Source organism: Octodon degus, unplaced genomic scaffold (assembly GCF_000260255.1).
Source record: "Octodon degus isolate 3935 unplaced genomic scaffold, OctDeg1.0 scaffold00276, whole genome shotgun sequence".
Taxonomy (NCBI): domain Eukaryota; kingdom Metazoa; phylum Chordata; class Mammalia; order Rodentia; family Octodontidae; genus Octodon; species Octodon degus.
Window position 1 is genome coordinate 1,988,368 of NW_004524852.1, and position 13,857 is coordinate 2,002,224.

At 51.4% G+C, this 13,857-nt stretch overlaps 1 protein-coding gene across 1 annotated transcript in view; it reads right to left on the reverse strand.

Moving 5' to 3' along the window:
* Myh6 (myosin heavy chain 6) overlaps positions 1-11,563 on the reverse strand; it is a 26,161-nt gene extending 14,598 nt beyond the window's left edge. The window contains exons 1-20 of the mRNA XM_004646684.2: positions 11,508-11,563; positions 10,785-10,808; positions 10,256-10,468; positions 8,977-9,120; positions 8,577-8,733; positions 8,464-8,491; positions 8,159-8,270; positions 7,843-7,935; positions 7,123-7,186; positions 6,880-6,978; positions 6,323-6,426; positions 6,092-6,230; positions 5,356-5,624; positions 4,903-5,073; positions 4,145-4,454; positions 3,437-3,507; positions 2,819-2,906; positions 2,612-2,729; positions 2,335-2,458; positions 1,944-2,080 (exon numbers count right to left, since the gene is read on the reverse strand). Coding sequence (XP_004646741.1) covers positions 1,944-2,080; positions 2,335-2,458; positions 2,612-2,729; positions 2,819-2,906; positions 3,437-3,507; positions 4,145-4,454; positions 4,903-5,073; positions 5,356-5,624; positions 6,092-6,230; positions 6,323-6,426; positions 6,880-6,978; positions 7,123-7,186; positions 7,843-7,935; positions 8,159-8,270; positions 8,464-8,491; positions 8,577-8,733; positions 8,977-9,120; positions 10,256-10,456 — 2,429 coding nt within the window. The 5' untranslated portion in view covers positions 10,457-10,468; positions 10,785-10,808; positions 11,508-11,563. The remainder of the gene's footprint in view (positions 1-1,943; positions 2,081-2,334; positions 2,459-2,611; positions 2,730-2,818; positions 2,907-3,436; positions 3,508-4,144; positions 4,455-4,902; positions 5,074-5,355; positions 5,625-6,091; positions 6,231-6,322; positions 6,427-6,879; positions 6,979-7,122; positions 7,187-7,842; positions 7,936-8,158; positions 8,271-8,463; positions 8,492-8,576; positions 8,734-8,976; positions 9,121-10,255; positions 10,469-10,784; positions 10,809-11,507) is intronic.
* Between the last annotated feature and the right edge of the window lie 2,294 nt (positions 11,564-13,857).

The window sequence follows — 13,857 nt, forward strand, 5'->3', positions numbered from 1 at the left end:
CTCCCAGATTTCTAGGATTAAGACTTGTTTTTGTTCATTCAACAATATGCTCTTAAGGTGCAAACCATGCAGTGTAATTCACTACTTCTCATTGCTCTGTGGTCTTTCTTTTTCTTTTCTTTTTTCTTTCTTTTCTTTCTTTTTCTTTTTCTTTTTCTTTTTTTGTATTTTAGGACAGGATCTATAGGGTCTACAGGGTCTCACTACATAGATCAGACTCATAGTGATCCATCTGTGTTCAGCTTCCCAAGAGTTGGGATTATAGGCATGCACCACCCCGCCTAATCTCAATCTCAGTCTCAGCGTGCCCCAGGGGCAGGGTCAGCACAGCATGCTGGGGATCAAACCCCGGCCACTGCATCTTCCTAGCAGTCTATGGTATTTTACTAAATGATAATAAAATCACTCCTCTTTGGATGGAAATTCAGGTTGTTTTCAGATCCATACTATTATGACCAATGCTGTTATGAAGACTTTCTTTCTCTCTCTTCTTTTTTCTTGGTATACATGTATAGGAATTTCTTTGCAGGTGGAATTGCATTCAGGAGTGGTACTGAAAAGTATTATTGTTCAGCTTTAAAAGAAAATGATAGTTGTTTTTTTAAAAAAACAAACCCTAAGTTCTGTTTATTTCCATTTAATTGTGTCTGTTATACCTTTCAGTTTTTATTTCTTCTTTTGAGTTCTTACACTAGGGGGACAATATGATATTTACCCATGTGGATCTGGTTTATTTCACTTATGAGTATAGCCTCAAGTTGCATCCACTTACCTATGGAGGCTTCCGGTTTGTTTTTCTTTACAGCTGAGTAATACTCCATTGTATAAAAATAGTGTAAGAACTCAAAAGAAGAAATAAAAACTGAAAGGTATAACAGACACAGTAAAATGAAAAGAAATAGAACTTAAGGATTTAACAACAAAGAGAGAGAAAGGAGAAAAGTTAGGAAATAAGATGGGGGCAAAACCATACATGTATATATACAAGATGGATAAAGCAATAGTCCTAAGAATTTCCATCAGGTTTTTGAAAATAGCAGTTGATGGGTAGAATTCTCACCCTGACTAATTCTATGTTGATATCTGTGAACTAAGCAACTATATTGAGGACAGCAATGTGTAATACTAAAACTACGCTTGAAATACCTGTCATCTTGGTCTTCTAAATATATACCATTTCTAATGTCATATCAATTATTACTATACTCTCTTTAAAGTAGATTTTTTAAAAAAGGTAATAAAAGAAAATGAGAGAGAAGAACAAAAATTTAAGATTTCTTGAAAGCATGTGGTAATATTCAATCATATATGGAGCTGGGGAGATGGCTCAGTGGAATAAGCGCTTCCCTGGCAAGCGCAAGGGTCTGAGTTCAATCCCTGGTTCTGAAAAAAAAAAAAAAATTCAATCATATGTCCCATCTTTTGTAACTTTATCTGTTAATCTGAGCAACAGATTTAATGATAAAAATAGATAATCTATCAATCACTATTGATCAGATATTCTTGTTTTGAAAATCTGTAATGTATATATTGCTATATGTTACCCTGTTTCTGTCTTTGCTTCTGTTTTTCTTGCTCTTGTTTTTACTCTTCAAAATAAAAGGAAATCAGGGGCTGGGGAGACAGCTCAGTAGAATAAGCACTTGCCTGGCAAGCACAAGGTCCTGAGTTCAATCCCCGGTACCACCAAAAAAATAAAAAAAGAAAAGAAAATCATATAAAAAAAGTACACACCAGTTAATCGTAGGTCAGACTTCTTAACTTTTGTCAATCTACTGTTTTAAAATGGAGTATAAAAAAAAGATTCAAAATTAGGTGCAGAGTGGTATAGTAATGTGCCCAGGCCAGCTACTTTAGAACTTGGATCTGAATCTCTGTTTTCCAACCTATACTATTCAGCAATTCTCCAACATTTCAGACACCTTTTTTGCTCCCCACCTCACCTGCGCTCCACCATCTTCTTGAACTCGATGCGCATGAGCTGGCCCCGGGACTGCGCTTGGATGCGTGTGATGATGCGGCTCAGCCGCTCATCTCTCATCTCCTCCAGCAACCCCAGCAGCCCCGCCTTGAAGAACACCTGTGGGCAAGAGGTGGGATCAGAGTGCTCAGTCTAAGAGAGGGGTGTCCAGGGTGGGGGCAGAGGGAAGGAGGGGTCTGGGTGAGCCTCAGAGAACCTAATCCCACGCATACTACACAAGAGAGGAATGCAGCCTGGTTTGCAGTCCATGCACTGGGAAAGAAGCCAGGAAGCGGGGCTGCCACCTCATCTTTCATCTGCTTCATGCAACAGGAACACCTGCCCTGAACCTCCCAGTAGGGCTCAAGATTCACCTTGGTATGGCCAAACTTGTACTGATTGTGGTCAATGTCCAGGGAGCCTAGCAGCTTCTCAGCCCCTTTCCTGCTGTCAATGAACTGCCCCTCAGGAATGGCTGCGGGGTTCAGGATCCGATACCTGGGGAAGGAAGTGCCACAGTCAGCCCAGTTCTGCCAGGATCTGCTCTGCCCACCCAATTCCAGCGCCCCCTGCAGACTCCCACCGCCACATGGCAGCCCAAGCTCCCCGTGCTGCCCATCCTCCCTGAGCTCCACAGCCCCCTGTGCCCACCTCTGCCGGAAGTCCCCGTAGAGGATGCGGTTGGGGAAGCCCTTCCTGCAGATGCGGATGCCCTCCAGCACACCGTTGCAGCGCAGCTGGTGCATGACCAAGGGATTGTCCATCACCCCTGTGACAAGAGGGGAAGGGAAGGGGTCAATCTCAGGATAAGTGGGTGCCAAGCGTCCCCTCCCAGACTACAGCCTTTCTGAGATTCACCTGGAGCCTTTCGCTCATTGGGGATGATGCAGCGCACAAAGTGAGGATGGGTGGTCCTCAGGTTAGTCATCAGCTTATTCAGATTTTCCTGGGGATGGATGAAGATAAGGAGTCAGAAGTCACAAGGATCTTCTCTTGCATCCCTTAGCTCTGGGACCCAGAGACCCTGTCACCAGAACTATCAAAGGGATAGAGGATTGACACATTATAATTTATATATTTCATACTTGTGTGGAATTTATTCTCTCTGTGTGTGTCTGTCTCTGTTTCTCTGTCTGTCTGTCTGTCTGTCTGTCTGTCTGTCTGTCTGTCTGTCTCTGTCTCTGTCTCTGTCTCTGTCTCTCTCTTTGTTTTTTGAGACAGGGTCTCATTATGTAGTTCAAGTTAGCACTGAACTTACTATGTAGCCCAAGCTGGCCTCAAACTTGCAGTGATCCTCCTGCCTCAGCCTTCCAAGTGCTGGGATTATAGGCATGTGATACCACACCCCATCGGTGTGGAAATTTTGCACCGAAATAACCACACAGCTCTAGCTTCTGTCATCCTTATATTCAGAACATCAGGATAGGGTGCACTAGGTTTACCCACTACAGATACGGAGTCTTGGGCCCTTCTTACCCGGTGGAGTGCAGACACTGTCTGGAAGGATGAGCCTTTTTTCTTGCCTCCTTTGCCTTTACCACTATCTCCTAGTAACAGGAGAAGGAATGGTGAGCATGCGCTTGAAGACAGAGGAGTCCCGGGAAGGGGCAAGTCTTGGGTACTCAGAGGTGGTACAATTTCTACCAGCTGTTCTCCAACTCTCAGTTTTCCATAGGATGGAAGTAACTGCCCCTGAAGGCTGGAAAGCAGCCTGGATAGGACTAGGGCAGCTTAGCAGAAGGTTTTGACATAGTATCAATGATGTTGTGTTCTTCCTTCTAACTCTACCCTTCTCTTTTGTCTTCCTTCTTTCTACGTTTCTCCTTGTACCCCCTCATTCTGTCCACATACTGCTCTTCTTTCTCTGAACTGGAAATCCATTTTTTTCTTACATTTGTTCAGTGATTTTCTGAGTATATGACTCTCAGAGAATCCTGTGTGTATGACTCTATGACAGTGTGACAGTGACTCATGTGCTACATTACCTGACCCCCAGTGGTTCAGTTGTGAAGAAACAGATATGCATAACAATATCCATAATGTGAGGCAGCAAATGGGAAGTACTGCAGCGGGGAGGTACAGGGGGCCAGCAGTGGGCTCTCCTGACTCCTGGGTGCCCCTGCCTGCCTCTGGCCCTTGCACCTCCAGAAGCCCCCATACCCAGCTGAGAGGCTGCCCCCTTACCAGCATCGGCAGAAGCATAGGAGGAGAAGAGTGTGGCCATGAGCTTGAGGGAGGACTTCTGGTACAGGCCCACCACTGTCTCATTGAGTGGGTCCTTGTTTTTTTCCAGCCAGCCCAAGATGTTGTAGTCTACGGTACCAGCATAGTGGATCAGGGAGAAGTGAGCCTCCTGTTTCCCCTTGATGTTGCGTGGTTTCTGGAAGTTGTTGGACTTGCCCAGGTGGTTGTCATACAGCTTGGCCTTGAAGGTCATGTCAGTGGCCTTGGGGAACATGCACTCCTCCTCCAGGATGGACATGATGCCCATGGGCTGAGGGCAAGGAGAGCATGTCACCAAGTGTGCTCCACACAGTTGGAGATGGGGTCTGCTCTGCAGCCCTTGTGTGCCTGTGGAGATGCTCTCCGGGCATTAATGGATTCAGCTCAGTGAAGAGAACAGTTATCTACCGGCTGGCACCACTCCATCACCAGACCCCTGAGAGGGAGCTGAAAGCACACCATGTGACACATCCTGGTCCTTGGCTGTGTAAGCGAGGACCAGCAAGCCTGATGCTAGGGGAGACCACCCTGCAGGGGCCTGTCCTCCACAGGCCCACTCTCAAGCCCCTGGGTTCTAGACCATCAAAGGGCCCTGGAAACTGGGGCTCGGGATTCTTCAGCCTCACTTCTGCTAGTCAGATCGCACCACCCAGAAGGGATGGGGCTGCCACTTGGGCTGGGGTGGCAGAGGAGGAGGCACAGCAGGGGTCAGGGGACACCTTCTCGATGAGGTCAATGCAGGCCTGCAGGTCCATGCCAAAGTCAATGAACTCCCACTCGATGCCCTCCTTCTTGTACTCCTCCTGCTCCAGCACGAACATGTGGTGGTTGAAGAACTGTTGCAGCTTCTCGTTGGTGAAGTTGATGCAGAGCTGCTCAAAGCTGTTGAACTGCAGAGGGGTGAGGGCAGCAGTGGGTCAGGAGAGAGGCTGAGGGGCCGTGGTGGTCAGCCCAGCATGTGTCCTGCCTGGATCCAGCAGGGGTGGCTGGTCCCTTCCAGGCCAGGTTAGGGGGATGGGGATGGTGGTGTGTGTTCCCCTGAGGACAGGGACGATGACTGCCATGGCATGGCCTGAGTTCCACTGGCTTCCCAGCCCAGCGGGCCTTGCACAGTGACTGTGATCATGTGAGAGAATGAGCGGCCATCCCTACTCCCAGGGCTCCAGACTCACATCGAAGATCTCAAAGCCAGCGATGTCAAGGACCCCTATGAAGTACTGGCGTGGCTGCTTGGTCTCCAGGGTGGCATTGATGCGTGTCACCATCCAGTTGAACATTTTCTCATACACTGACTTGGCCAGCGCTCCAATGGAGTAGTACACCTGCTGCACACTCTGCCCCTTGGTGACGTATTCATTGCCCACCTTCACACGAGGGTGGCACAACCCCTTGAGCAGGTCGGCAGAGTTCAGCCCCATGAGATAGGCAGACTTGTCAGCATCTGGTTGAGAAGAAAGGCACAGTGTTTTCAATGACCCTCGTTCCCTACCCTAACTTAGTTCTGGATAGTGTAGCTGTGGTTGTGGGAAAACTCCCTGGCTACTCCTCTCTCCCCTGTCCCTGTCCCTCCTCACCCCTCATCCTTCTCTTCTAACTACTCCCATTTGAAGATGATGGGTGGCCATAGGCCCAGCAGGGTTCTAACTGCCCCTGGAAAAGGCCTGCTCTCTGACTGTCTGCTTCTCATATTCCCGATTTCCTTCTGGTTTTGTTGCTGTGGTGGTGGTGCTTCAAACAATCCTGTTGGCACCTATTCTCTAAGAATTATTGAAAGAACCTTTGGGTACAGCATGGTACCCAAGACAGGCACCCAGTTCCTGGGCCTGTCTCCGGTAACATGGGCCAGCAGGTCATGCCCCCCAGCCAGCCCCTCAGGCCTTCTCTGCCCTGCCCGCCTGCACTGTGTACCTTCGGTGCCATCTGGTTCTGCCTGTTCCTCCCGCTGCTTCTGCTTGAACTTCATGTTCCCATAGTGCATGATGGCGCCAGTCAGCTTGTAGACACCAGCTTTCTCCTCTTGAGTGAAGCCAAGCACATCAAAGGCACTCTGGGATGGAGCAAGGAGCATAAAGGGCAGTTAGATGATGGCCTGGGAGCTTTCAAGAGCCCTGACATGGCCACCCCAGCCTCCTCACTCACATCAGTGGCCATGAGCTCTTCGGAGTCATCGATGGAGGCTACAGACACCTCTCCCTGAGACACAAAGGCGTAGTCGTAGGGATTGTTGGTGAGCAGCAGCATGTCTGTGTCAGGCAAGGGAGAGCGGGGCAGGAACACGGTGGTGAGGAGAAGGCAGGGAATATGGAGAAGAGCAGAATGGAGCAGGAACAGAGGAGGAGAGGACAGGGGGTTGGCAGAGAAGAGGAGAATCCACAAGGACCAAGGAAAGAATCAAAAGGCAACGAAAGCTCAGAGGGAGGACTTGAGAAGGGAAGAGCCAATGTCCAGACAAAAAGGAAGAGGGTGGGTACTGGGGGAATGACATGTGGGAGAAGAGATGGCAAGTGAGGAAGAGATGATCAACAGGAATAGGAGAAATATACCCAGGGAAAAGTGGAGAGATGTGAGGTGAGGAACAAGGTGTGTGATTGTGTTCTGGGGAGGAAAAACGAGATGTAGGCCAGTCCTGAGGGACTGACACCACACACGGCAGGCTTTGGGGTGGGCAGCAGGCAATGGGCTCAGGCTGGGCTCACCCAGCAGCTCTGGCTTCTTGTTGGACAGGATCTGATAGAAGATGTGGTAGTTCCTCTCAGCCTTTAGCTGGAAGATCACCCGAGACTTCTCCAGCAGATCTGAGATGGGGAGAGGGGAGGAAGACAGGTGAGAAAGAGAGGAGAGCTAGCAAAAGGGAAGCATGTGTACTCCAGAGATGAGGGAAGGCCACCAGATTGGCCGCAGCAGGGACCCAGGGGGTGGACAGTCTCCCTGACACTCACAGGTCTCTATGTCTGCAGAAGCCAGCTTTCCGGTGGCTCCAAAGTGGATCCTAATGAATTTTCCCTGTGTGTAGATGGTACAGAGTAAAGAACTGATGAAAGAGACAGAATTACGCCTTGGACTTCAATTTAACCCAGAAAGCCCTGGTTCCTGAACATAAATGATCCACTTGGTGTCTAAGCTCAGTATCAGTGAAACAGGCCGAAGGATGCTTCTCCCCAAATCCCACTGGGGGTCCCCATGGAAATAGGAGCATAGGGATTGGCACATGTAGTTGCCTCTTGTTTGTGCCTCTCCTTTTATCTCATGTGATCCTGCTTCCCAGATATTGCTGCCCTGCACTACAGGCGAGGGCCCTGGGGCTCAAGAAGGTGGGAACTTGCTGAACACAGAGCTTTGGCCCCAGAGCCTACAGCCTTTTATCAACCCACTGCAGAAGAGCTTTGAAAGCATTCAGAAGATAAATCTAAAATATAACCAAATTGGCTATTAGTGGGCTATGGACAGCTGTGGTGACTGTGGGCCTCTTTTGTCCGGTTCACAGAACTCAAGAGCCAGGCAGTATGGGGAGGGTTTTGAGCGAGTGAGTCTGTGTGAGCACATATGTGTGTGCTCATTGGTACTCCAAACATGACACAAGCAGCTCGGCATGCTGGCTGTCATCTCAACAGCACCCCCTTTTCTTGTCCAGGCCACTGGCATGGCCAAGGGTCACTCACAAAGCGGGAGGAGTTGTCATTCCGGACGGTTTTGGCGTTGCCAAAGGCCTCCAGGGCGGGGTTAGCCTGGATGATCTGGTCCTCCAGGGTGCCCTGTGAAGGGAACAAGAGCATGGGTCATTCTCTGCCCACCTCCTGGCAGACTCTGGCGAGCAGGCCCTGCTGACTAGGCTGGGGCTAGATGAATAGCTGGTAGGTGTGTGGCTCCAAAGGGCCTCTGACCTCACAGTGTGTGTCCCCAGCCAGAAGGGTGTTTCACATTGTGCTGACACTGACCCCAACCCCCTTGCTGCTGTGCCTGTGGGCCCCACAGCACCTTGTTTGCATTGGGATTGTCCTTCTTGCCACGGTCACCGATAGCTGCAATGCTGGCAAAGTACTGGATGACACGCTTTGTGTTCACAGTCTTCCCTGCTCCGGATTCTCCGCTGAGGTCAACAAAGATCAATGACAACCCATCAAAGCCTAATGCCCCACATTCTTTCCTTCCCAGCCTATTCCCCCAGTTCTGTACAGGATCTTCCCTCCTAAAAGAGCCCTGCATCCATACTCTCTGCAATTACAGCCTGAAACCTCTCCTCCTGCACCCCAGACCCCTGTGGGTAGATGGTGCTTGCTTACGTAATGAGGATGGACTGGTTCTCCCGATCTGGAAGAGAGCAGAGGCAATGGGGTCAGGGCTGAGGGCATAGGCAGGTGTGGGGTTGGGGCATGAACTGAGGTGCCAGGCTCACCCGTCAGCATGTACTGATAGGCGTTGTCAGAGATGGAGAAGATGTGGGGTGGGGCTTCACTCCTCTTCTTGCCCCTGTAGGCTGTCACCACATCAGCGTTGTACACTGGCAGCCACTTGTAAGGGTTGACGGTGACACAGAAGAGGCCTGAGTAGGTCTGGATCAAGAGAAGGCATGAGATTGGTGAGGAGAGCCCTGGTGGGCAGTGGTGGCAGCCAGGGCATCCTAGGTCACTCTAGCTAGTGCCTGTCTTTCTTCAGCTGACGAGCAGTGGATAGGGAAGTGGAGGGGGGATCCCTTGGGATAAGCCCTACCCTTCTCTTGAGGAGAGTCTCCCTGGACTGCTTAAGCCTCCATCTAGGAGGGGAGGGCATCCCTGCAGGATGCAGCCACCACTCACATAGATCATCCAGGCCGCGTAGCGCTCCTTGAGGTTGTACAGCACTGCAGGCTCGTGCAGAAAGGTCAGCATGGCCATGTCCTCGATCTTGTCAAACTTGGGAGGGTTCTGTTGCATCACCTGGTCCTCCTTCACTGTCACCGTCTACAGAAGGAGCACGGAGTGGTAGGATGGGATGACCACATTCTCATCAGTAACCTTGTCAGCCCTCCTTGCCAGCCTTGCCCTCTTCCCTCTCCCAAGAACTGACTCATCCTGGGCTCTGCCTTGCTCCCCAGCTCTTTGCTAGCCGATGCTCCAGCCCTCCAGCCAGAGTTTGCCCAGGACACAGTCCCCAGCTAACTTTCCTGCACAGTCTCTCCTGTGTAGAGACCAGGGTAGGCCCCTCTATCTTGCCAGTTCTCCAGGCTCTGTCACCAATGATGGTCACTTTCCAGTCCTCATATTTCAAGTATGTGGAGGTGAACCCGGGGGCTAGAAACTGTTAACTCTGTGTACACCTCACCCTGACGCTGAAACCATCTCCGGTGGCCATGCTCAAGGCCATTAGTGCTTTGGCCTGCGCTGTCCATAGGTCACTGTCGGTATGGTTTGATCAGCACCAACTTGCCGTGGCCTGATTGCATTGAATCCTGCCGGTAGGAATTCTAGCAATCTTGTAGGGGAGAAGCCTGGCTGTGGCTCAAACTGATTACATGATTTACCAGCACAGGGACCTGCTAGTGCCAGACCTGAGGTCAGAGTCAAAGTCCCTGTGGTTTTGGCCCATTATTCCAACCTCAATGAGGTACAGCATTCTCCAGCAAGTCGGAGAGGCAACCTCTTTGAGCCCTGCTGTCACTTGGAGCAATTCTCATGATTGGTATGAGCAACCCAGGGAGCAGGGTTCTCTGGTCTCAGAACTGAGCTCTGAGCTCAAAACTGATCTAAGAATTTGTTCCTATTTAAGTGAAGTGAATTTAAGAAAATGGACTCATGCGGGAAACTGAGGCACAGAGAAGTGGATTCCATACTGAAAGGAAGCTTCATTTAATGCTCTGTCTGTGTCTCTGTCTACAAGGCCTCGCTGAGGAGGAAAACAGCTGCCCCAGAACCTGCCCACATCCCCTCTGGCAAGCTGCGTACATTCTGCGTACATGGGTGATGCCCCATGTACCTGCCCCGAGCTCTCTGTGAACGAAGGCTCAGATCTGGCCTTCTGGGATCCCTCCAGGTGGCTCCAGGCCAGTCCCTTCCCCTAATCTTCCCCCACCCTGCCCTGCCACTGTGCCCTATGCACCTTGCCATTCTCTGTCTCGGCGGTGACCTTGCCTCCCTCCCGTGACACAATCTTGGCCTTGACAAATTCCTCTTTGTCATCAGGGACGAAGCATTCAGTGCGGATGTCAAAAGGCCGAGTCTGGGCCTCTAGACGCTCCTTCTCTGACTTCCGGAGGTACGGGGCAGCCTCCCCAAATTCAGCCATCTGGGAGTCTGTCATTGTGTAGCTCTTCTAAGGCCAAGACAGGGGAGCTGTTACTTCTGAGGTGATCGTAGGTTTCTGTAGGGGGCCTTGCCCTTTACCCCACCAGGTCTCTCACTCTCCTACCTCATCCCGTTAAGGCATCAACTTGACCCACCCTCTCCCTTGGAACTTCTGCTTCTTCTGCTCTGAGTGATCTTAGGAGGGACTCAGGAATTTTGCATGGGAGGGATTGGCTGAAGTTTGCCAAAGAAGAGTGCTGAGCTACTTAGATGAGAGATGGGGCCCCTGGTCCAGCAATCTGATTTGTCCTCGGGTCTGCAGAGAACACTGCAATGGCTCTCACCTGGTTATTTCTTCACAGAGAATCCTGAGGAATCAGGACCACAGGTAGAGTAAGGTGCCCCAGAGGTGCAGCCAGGCAGAAAAAAGAGCAGGAGAAAGAGCAACAGAGGAGGTCAGCTGGGAGGAAGAGGCTCAACACCAACAGACAGCCAGACTCCACTGATCAGTTGGGCACAGGGAGGGAGATAGGGATGTAGAACCACAAGGAGGAGCAGGAAGGATGCAGAGGGTGTAGCTCAGTGGAAGAGCAGGTGCTTACCATGCCCAGGCCCTGGGTTCCATCCCAGTGCCATACACACGTGAGAAAAGATGCAGAGCCAGAAAAAGTGGGGAGGCTGGGACGTGGAAACGGAGAAACAGGCAGGGAAATTAGAACACACAGCTGAGAAGGAAGGACAGGGGAGAGAGAGAGGCTGAGAAAGTACCTGGGGTGAGTACTGACAAAGACCGAGAGGCAAGATAAAAAACAAGACAAAAGGAAGGAGGCTTTCCAAGGAGGGAGGAAGGAGAGGGCATTGTATAAGAAGGTACAGAACAGTGTGGGCAGAGGAGGAGACCATTCCAGAAAAAGTATCTGATGCTCCCAGAGGCAACTTCCTGGGGTAGGAAGACAGCACTAGGAGCCTCTGACTGACATGCACCCCACTGCCAGGGAAGGCAGGGTCCCCCAAGGTGAGGGCTGCCTGGACTGGCTGCAGAACCTCCATCCCAATCTCTCTCTTACCTTGGCTGGGGGAATCTCAGCCTGTCCTCCAAGCTCGGTTCCTTTATATCTCATTCTCCCACCCCGATGCCTAAATTTGGACTCCTTCCGGAGGGACCCTCCCTCCCACCTCTTGCCCCGCCTGACTCCTCCTCCCTGATCCCTTGGCTCTGGAGGTGAAGGGAGGACATGACAGCCCCCAGGTTTGCCCATGAAAGGTCTGTCACCCTGGCCCCTCTGGGTGCAGGGCCTTTTTTAGTCCTTGGGCACATTCCTCCCCTCCAAGGCCGATGGGCAGATAATGGGGAAGACAGAACTTTCTCCACCACCTCCCCTCCCCGCCATCATGCTACCTTGGTTATTTTTAATCTGAAGGGTGAGTTAAGCACACTGGGTGAGGGTCACCTTCTCTTGCAGGCCAAAGCTTGTCACCTGCCCCCCAACCACTGGCTCCCCTGCCTGGTTCTTATCCTCCCCCATTCCACACTGGCTGTCCTAGCTCCTGTGCTCCTCAGAAGTCTCACAGCACTGAGGCCTGCGGGCTGGAGTCTCCACTCTTCAGCTCTTACCCCTCCTGACTCCTCAGCTCCATGACTCAGTTTCCTTTTGTCAAGAAAAGGATTGTTGTGTTGTCTTCACTCTGCACAAATCCTGTCTCTACCCTACGTTACTGGGCATGGGCCAGATACATGCAGATTTTTTCACTTACCCAACTCATTTAAGCTTGCTGATGCTCCTACTTGCTGTTGCCCACACTGGTGCATGTATTTGCACACTCCCATCTGCATACATAGGTTTTTATCCTCCCACTGCTACGCTCACCCCTCTAGTGTGGGTATGGTATGGGTATGGAGAGGTGTTAATCTCAGGGCCAGAGAGAAGAGAGGTGGGGGGGCCACTCCCTTCTGCCTAGCTGGGCTGCCAGAGGATGCAGGTGCTGCTGAGGGTGGCTCGGCTGGAGCAGGCCTGGGGATTTACACCAGCTAGGCCCCAGGCTCTGCATTCCTTGGGGGTGGGGCTCCAAGGACTGCACTCCCCAGGTAGAACCCTGATGACCCATGCCAGCCCTTGTGGGGCTCGTACTCACATGACCTTCTTCATGGTGTCCTCACAGGCCCAGGCCCTCCAGCCACCCCTCTCCATCCTCCAGTGCTGCCCCCTTATAGGCCACCGGTATCAGGTCTTCCACAGGCCATGCCTCTTGTGACTAAATGGACATTGTGTTCAGGAAACAAAGCCAGACTCCCCTGCTCTGGCTTTCCCCGACACCCTCACACCCAGGAACACTCTTTCAGCCCCACCCCCACCCTATCTACTGTCACCTCTCAATATAGCTCTGGGGTGTGGAGGTGGTTAGGACAGATAGGGGTCAGCCTTTTGGTAGGGCACTGTCCACTAAAGATGTGGCTGCCCTGTGAGGTTGTTAACTTCTAGAATACTTCACTGCCACACATGGGGCTCAAGAATGCACCTCTCTCCTGGGAACTCTGCCCTCTTCACCATCACAAAGGGCCCCAAGTCAACCTAGGTTCTCATCTCCTGTAGGAGTATATGCCAAATCATTATCCCTGGGGGATGCAGAACACCCATCCCCAACCTTAGGTCATTCAAGGTCCCAGTGCACAAGCTGGGGTTTAGTCCATGACCCAATGTGTCACTAACTGGTTCCCATCACTTTGGGGACATGATAAGGGGTTGAGAACACCAGTTCAGGCTGGGTCATGTCCAGGTGACAAAAGCCAGGCTCTGTCCTCAGGGAACCCAGTGTACTGAGCAGGCCAAACTTGGTATAGGTGCTGGTGGGGTGAGTAGTTGGCAGGCATTTCCCACTGGCTCCTACGAGAAAAGAGGGAAGGGGTTAACTTGGTTCTGGGCTCTGCCCCCGGCCAGTTTGCCCTCCTCTTCCTTTCCTAGCCCCCTTCTTCTCCTTGGCTCTCACACTCTTCTCCACCCTCCCTAGCTGCCTCCCAAACCCACCCTCATTCTGCTGCAAGTACTGGAGTGTGCGGATACAAGATGGAGACTCCGGCCACAGGTGAGGGGGCCTAGGTGGCTGGCACGGGTTGCCCCTTTTCTGCCTGGCTCCTGATGTCTCTGTCCCCGTGTCTGACCCGCCTTTTCCTCTTCCTGGTGCCCTGTCTCAAAGTCAGACCTCACCTTTGATTCTCTTGGGCCCATGTCTTTGCCCATTGAGGGGCCTGACACGAGACTCTTCTGTCTTTAAACTGAATTTGGGAGCTTTCGACCTGGCCTGACTCTACCACTACATCTCTGGGTTCCTCAGCCACCTCCCTGAAGCCTCCCTGCTCCTTGGGTTACTGACTCTTGCATCTGAATATGACCCGAGATTCCTCCCTTTGCTAGGGTCGGC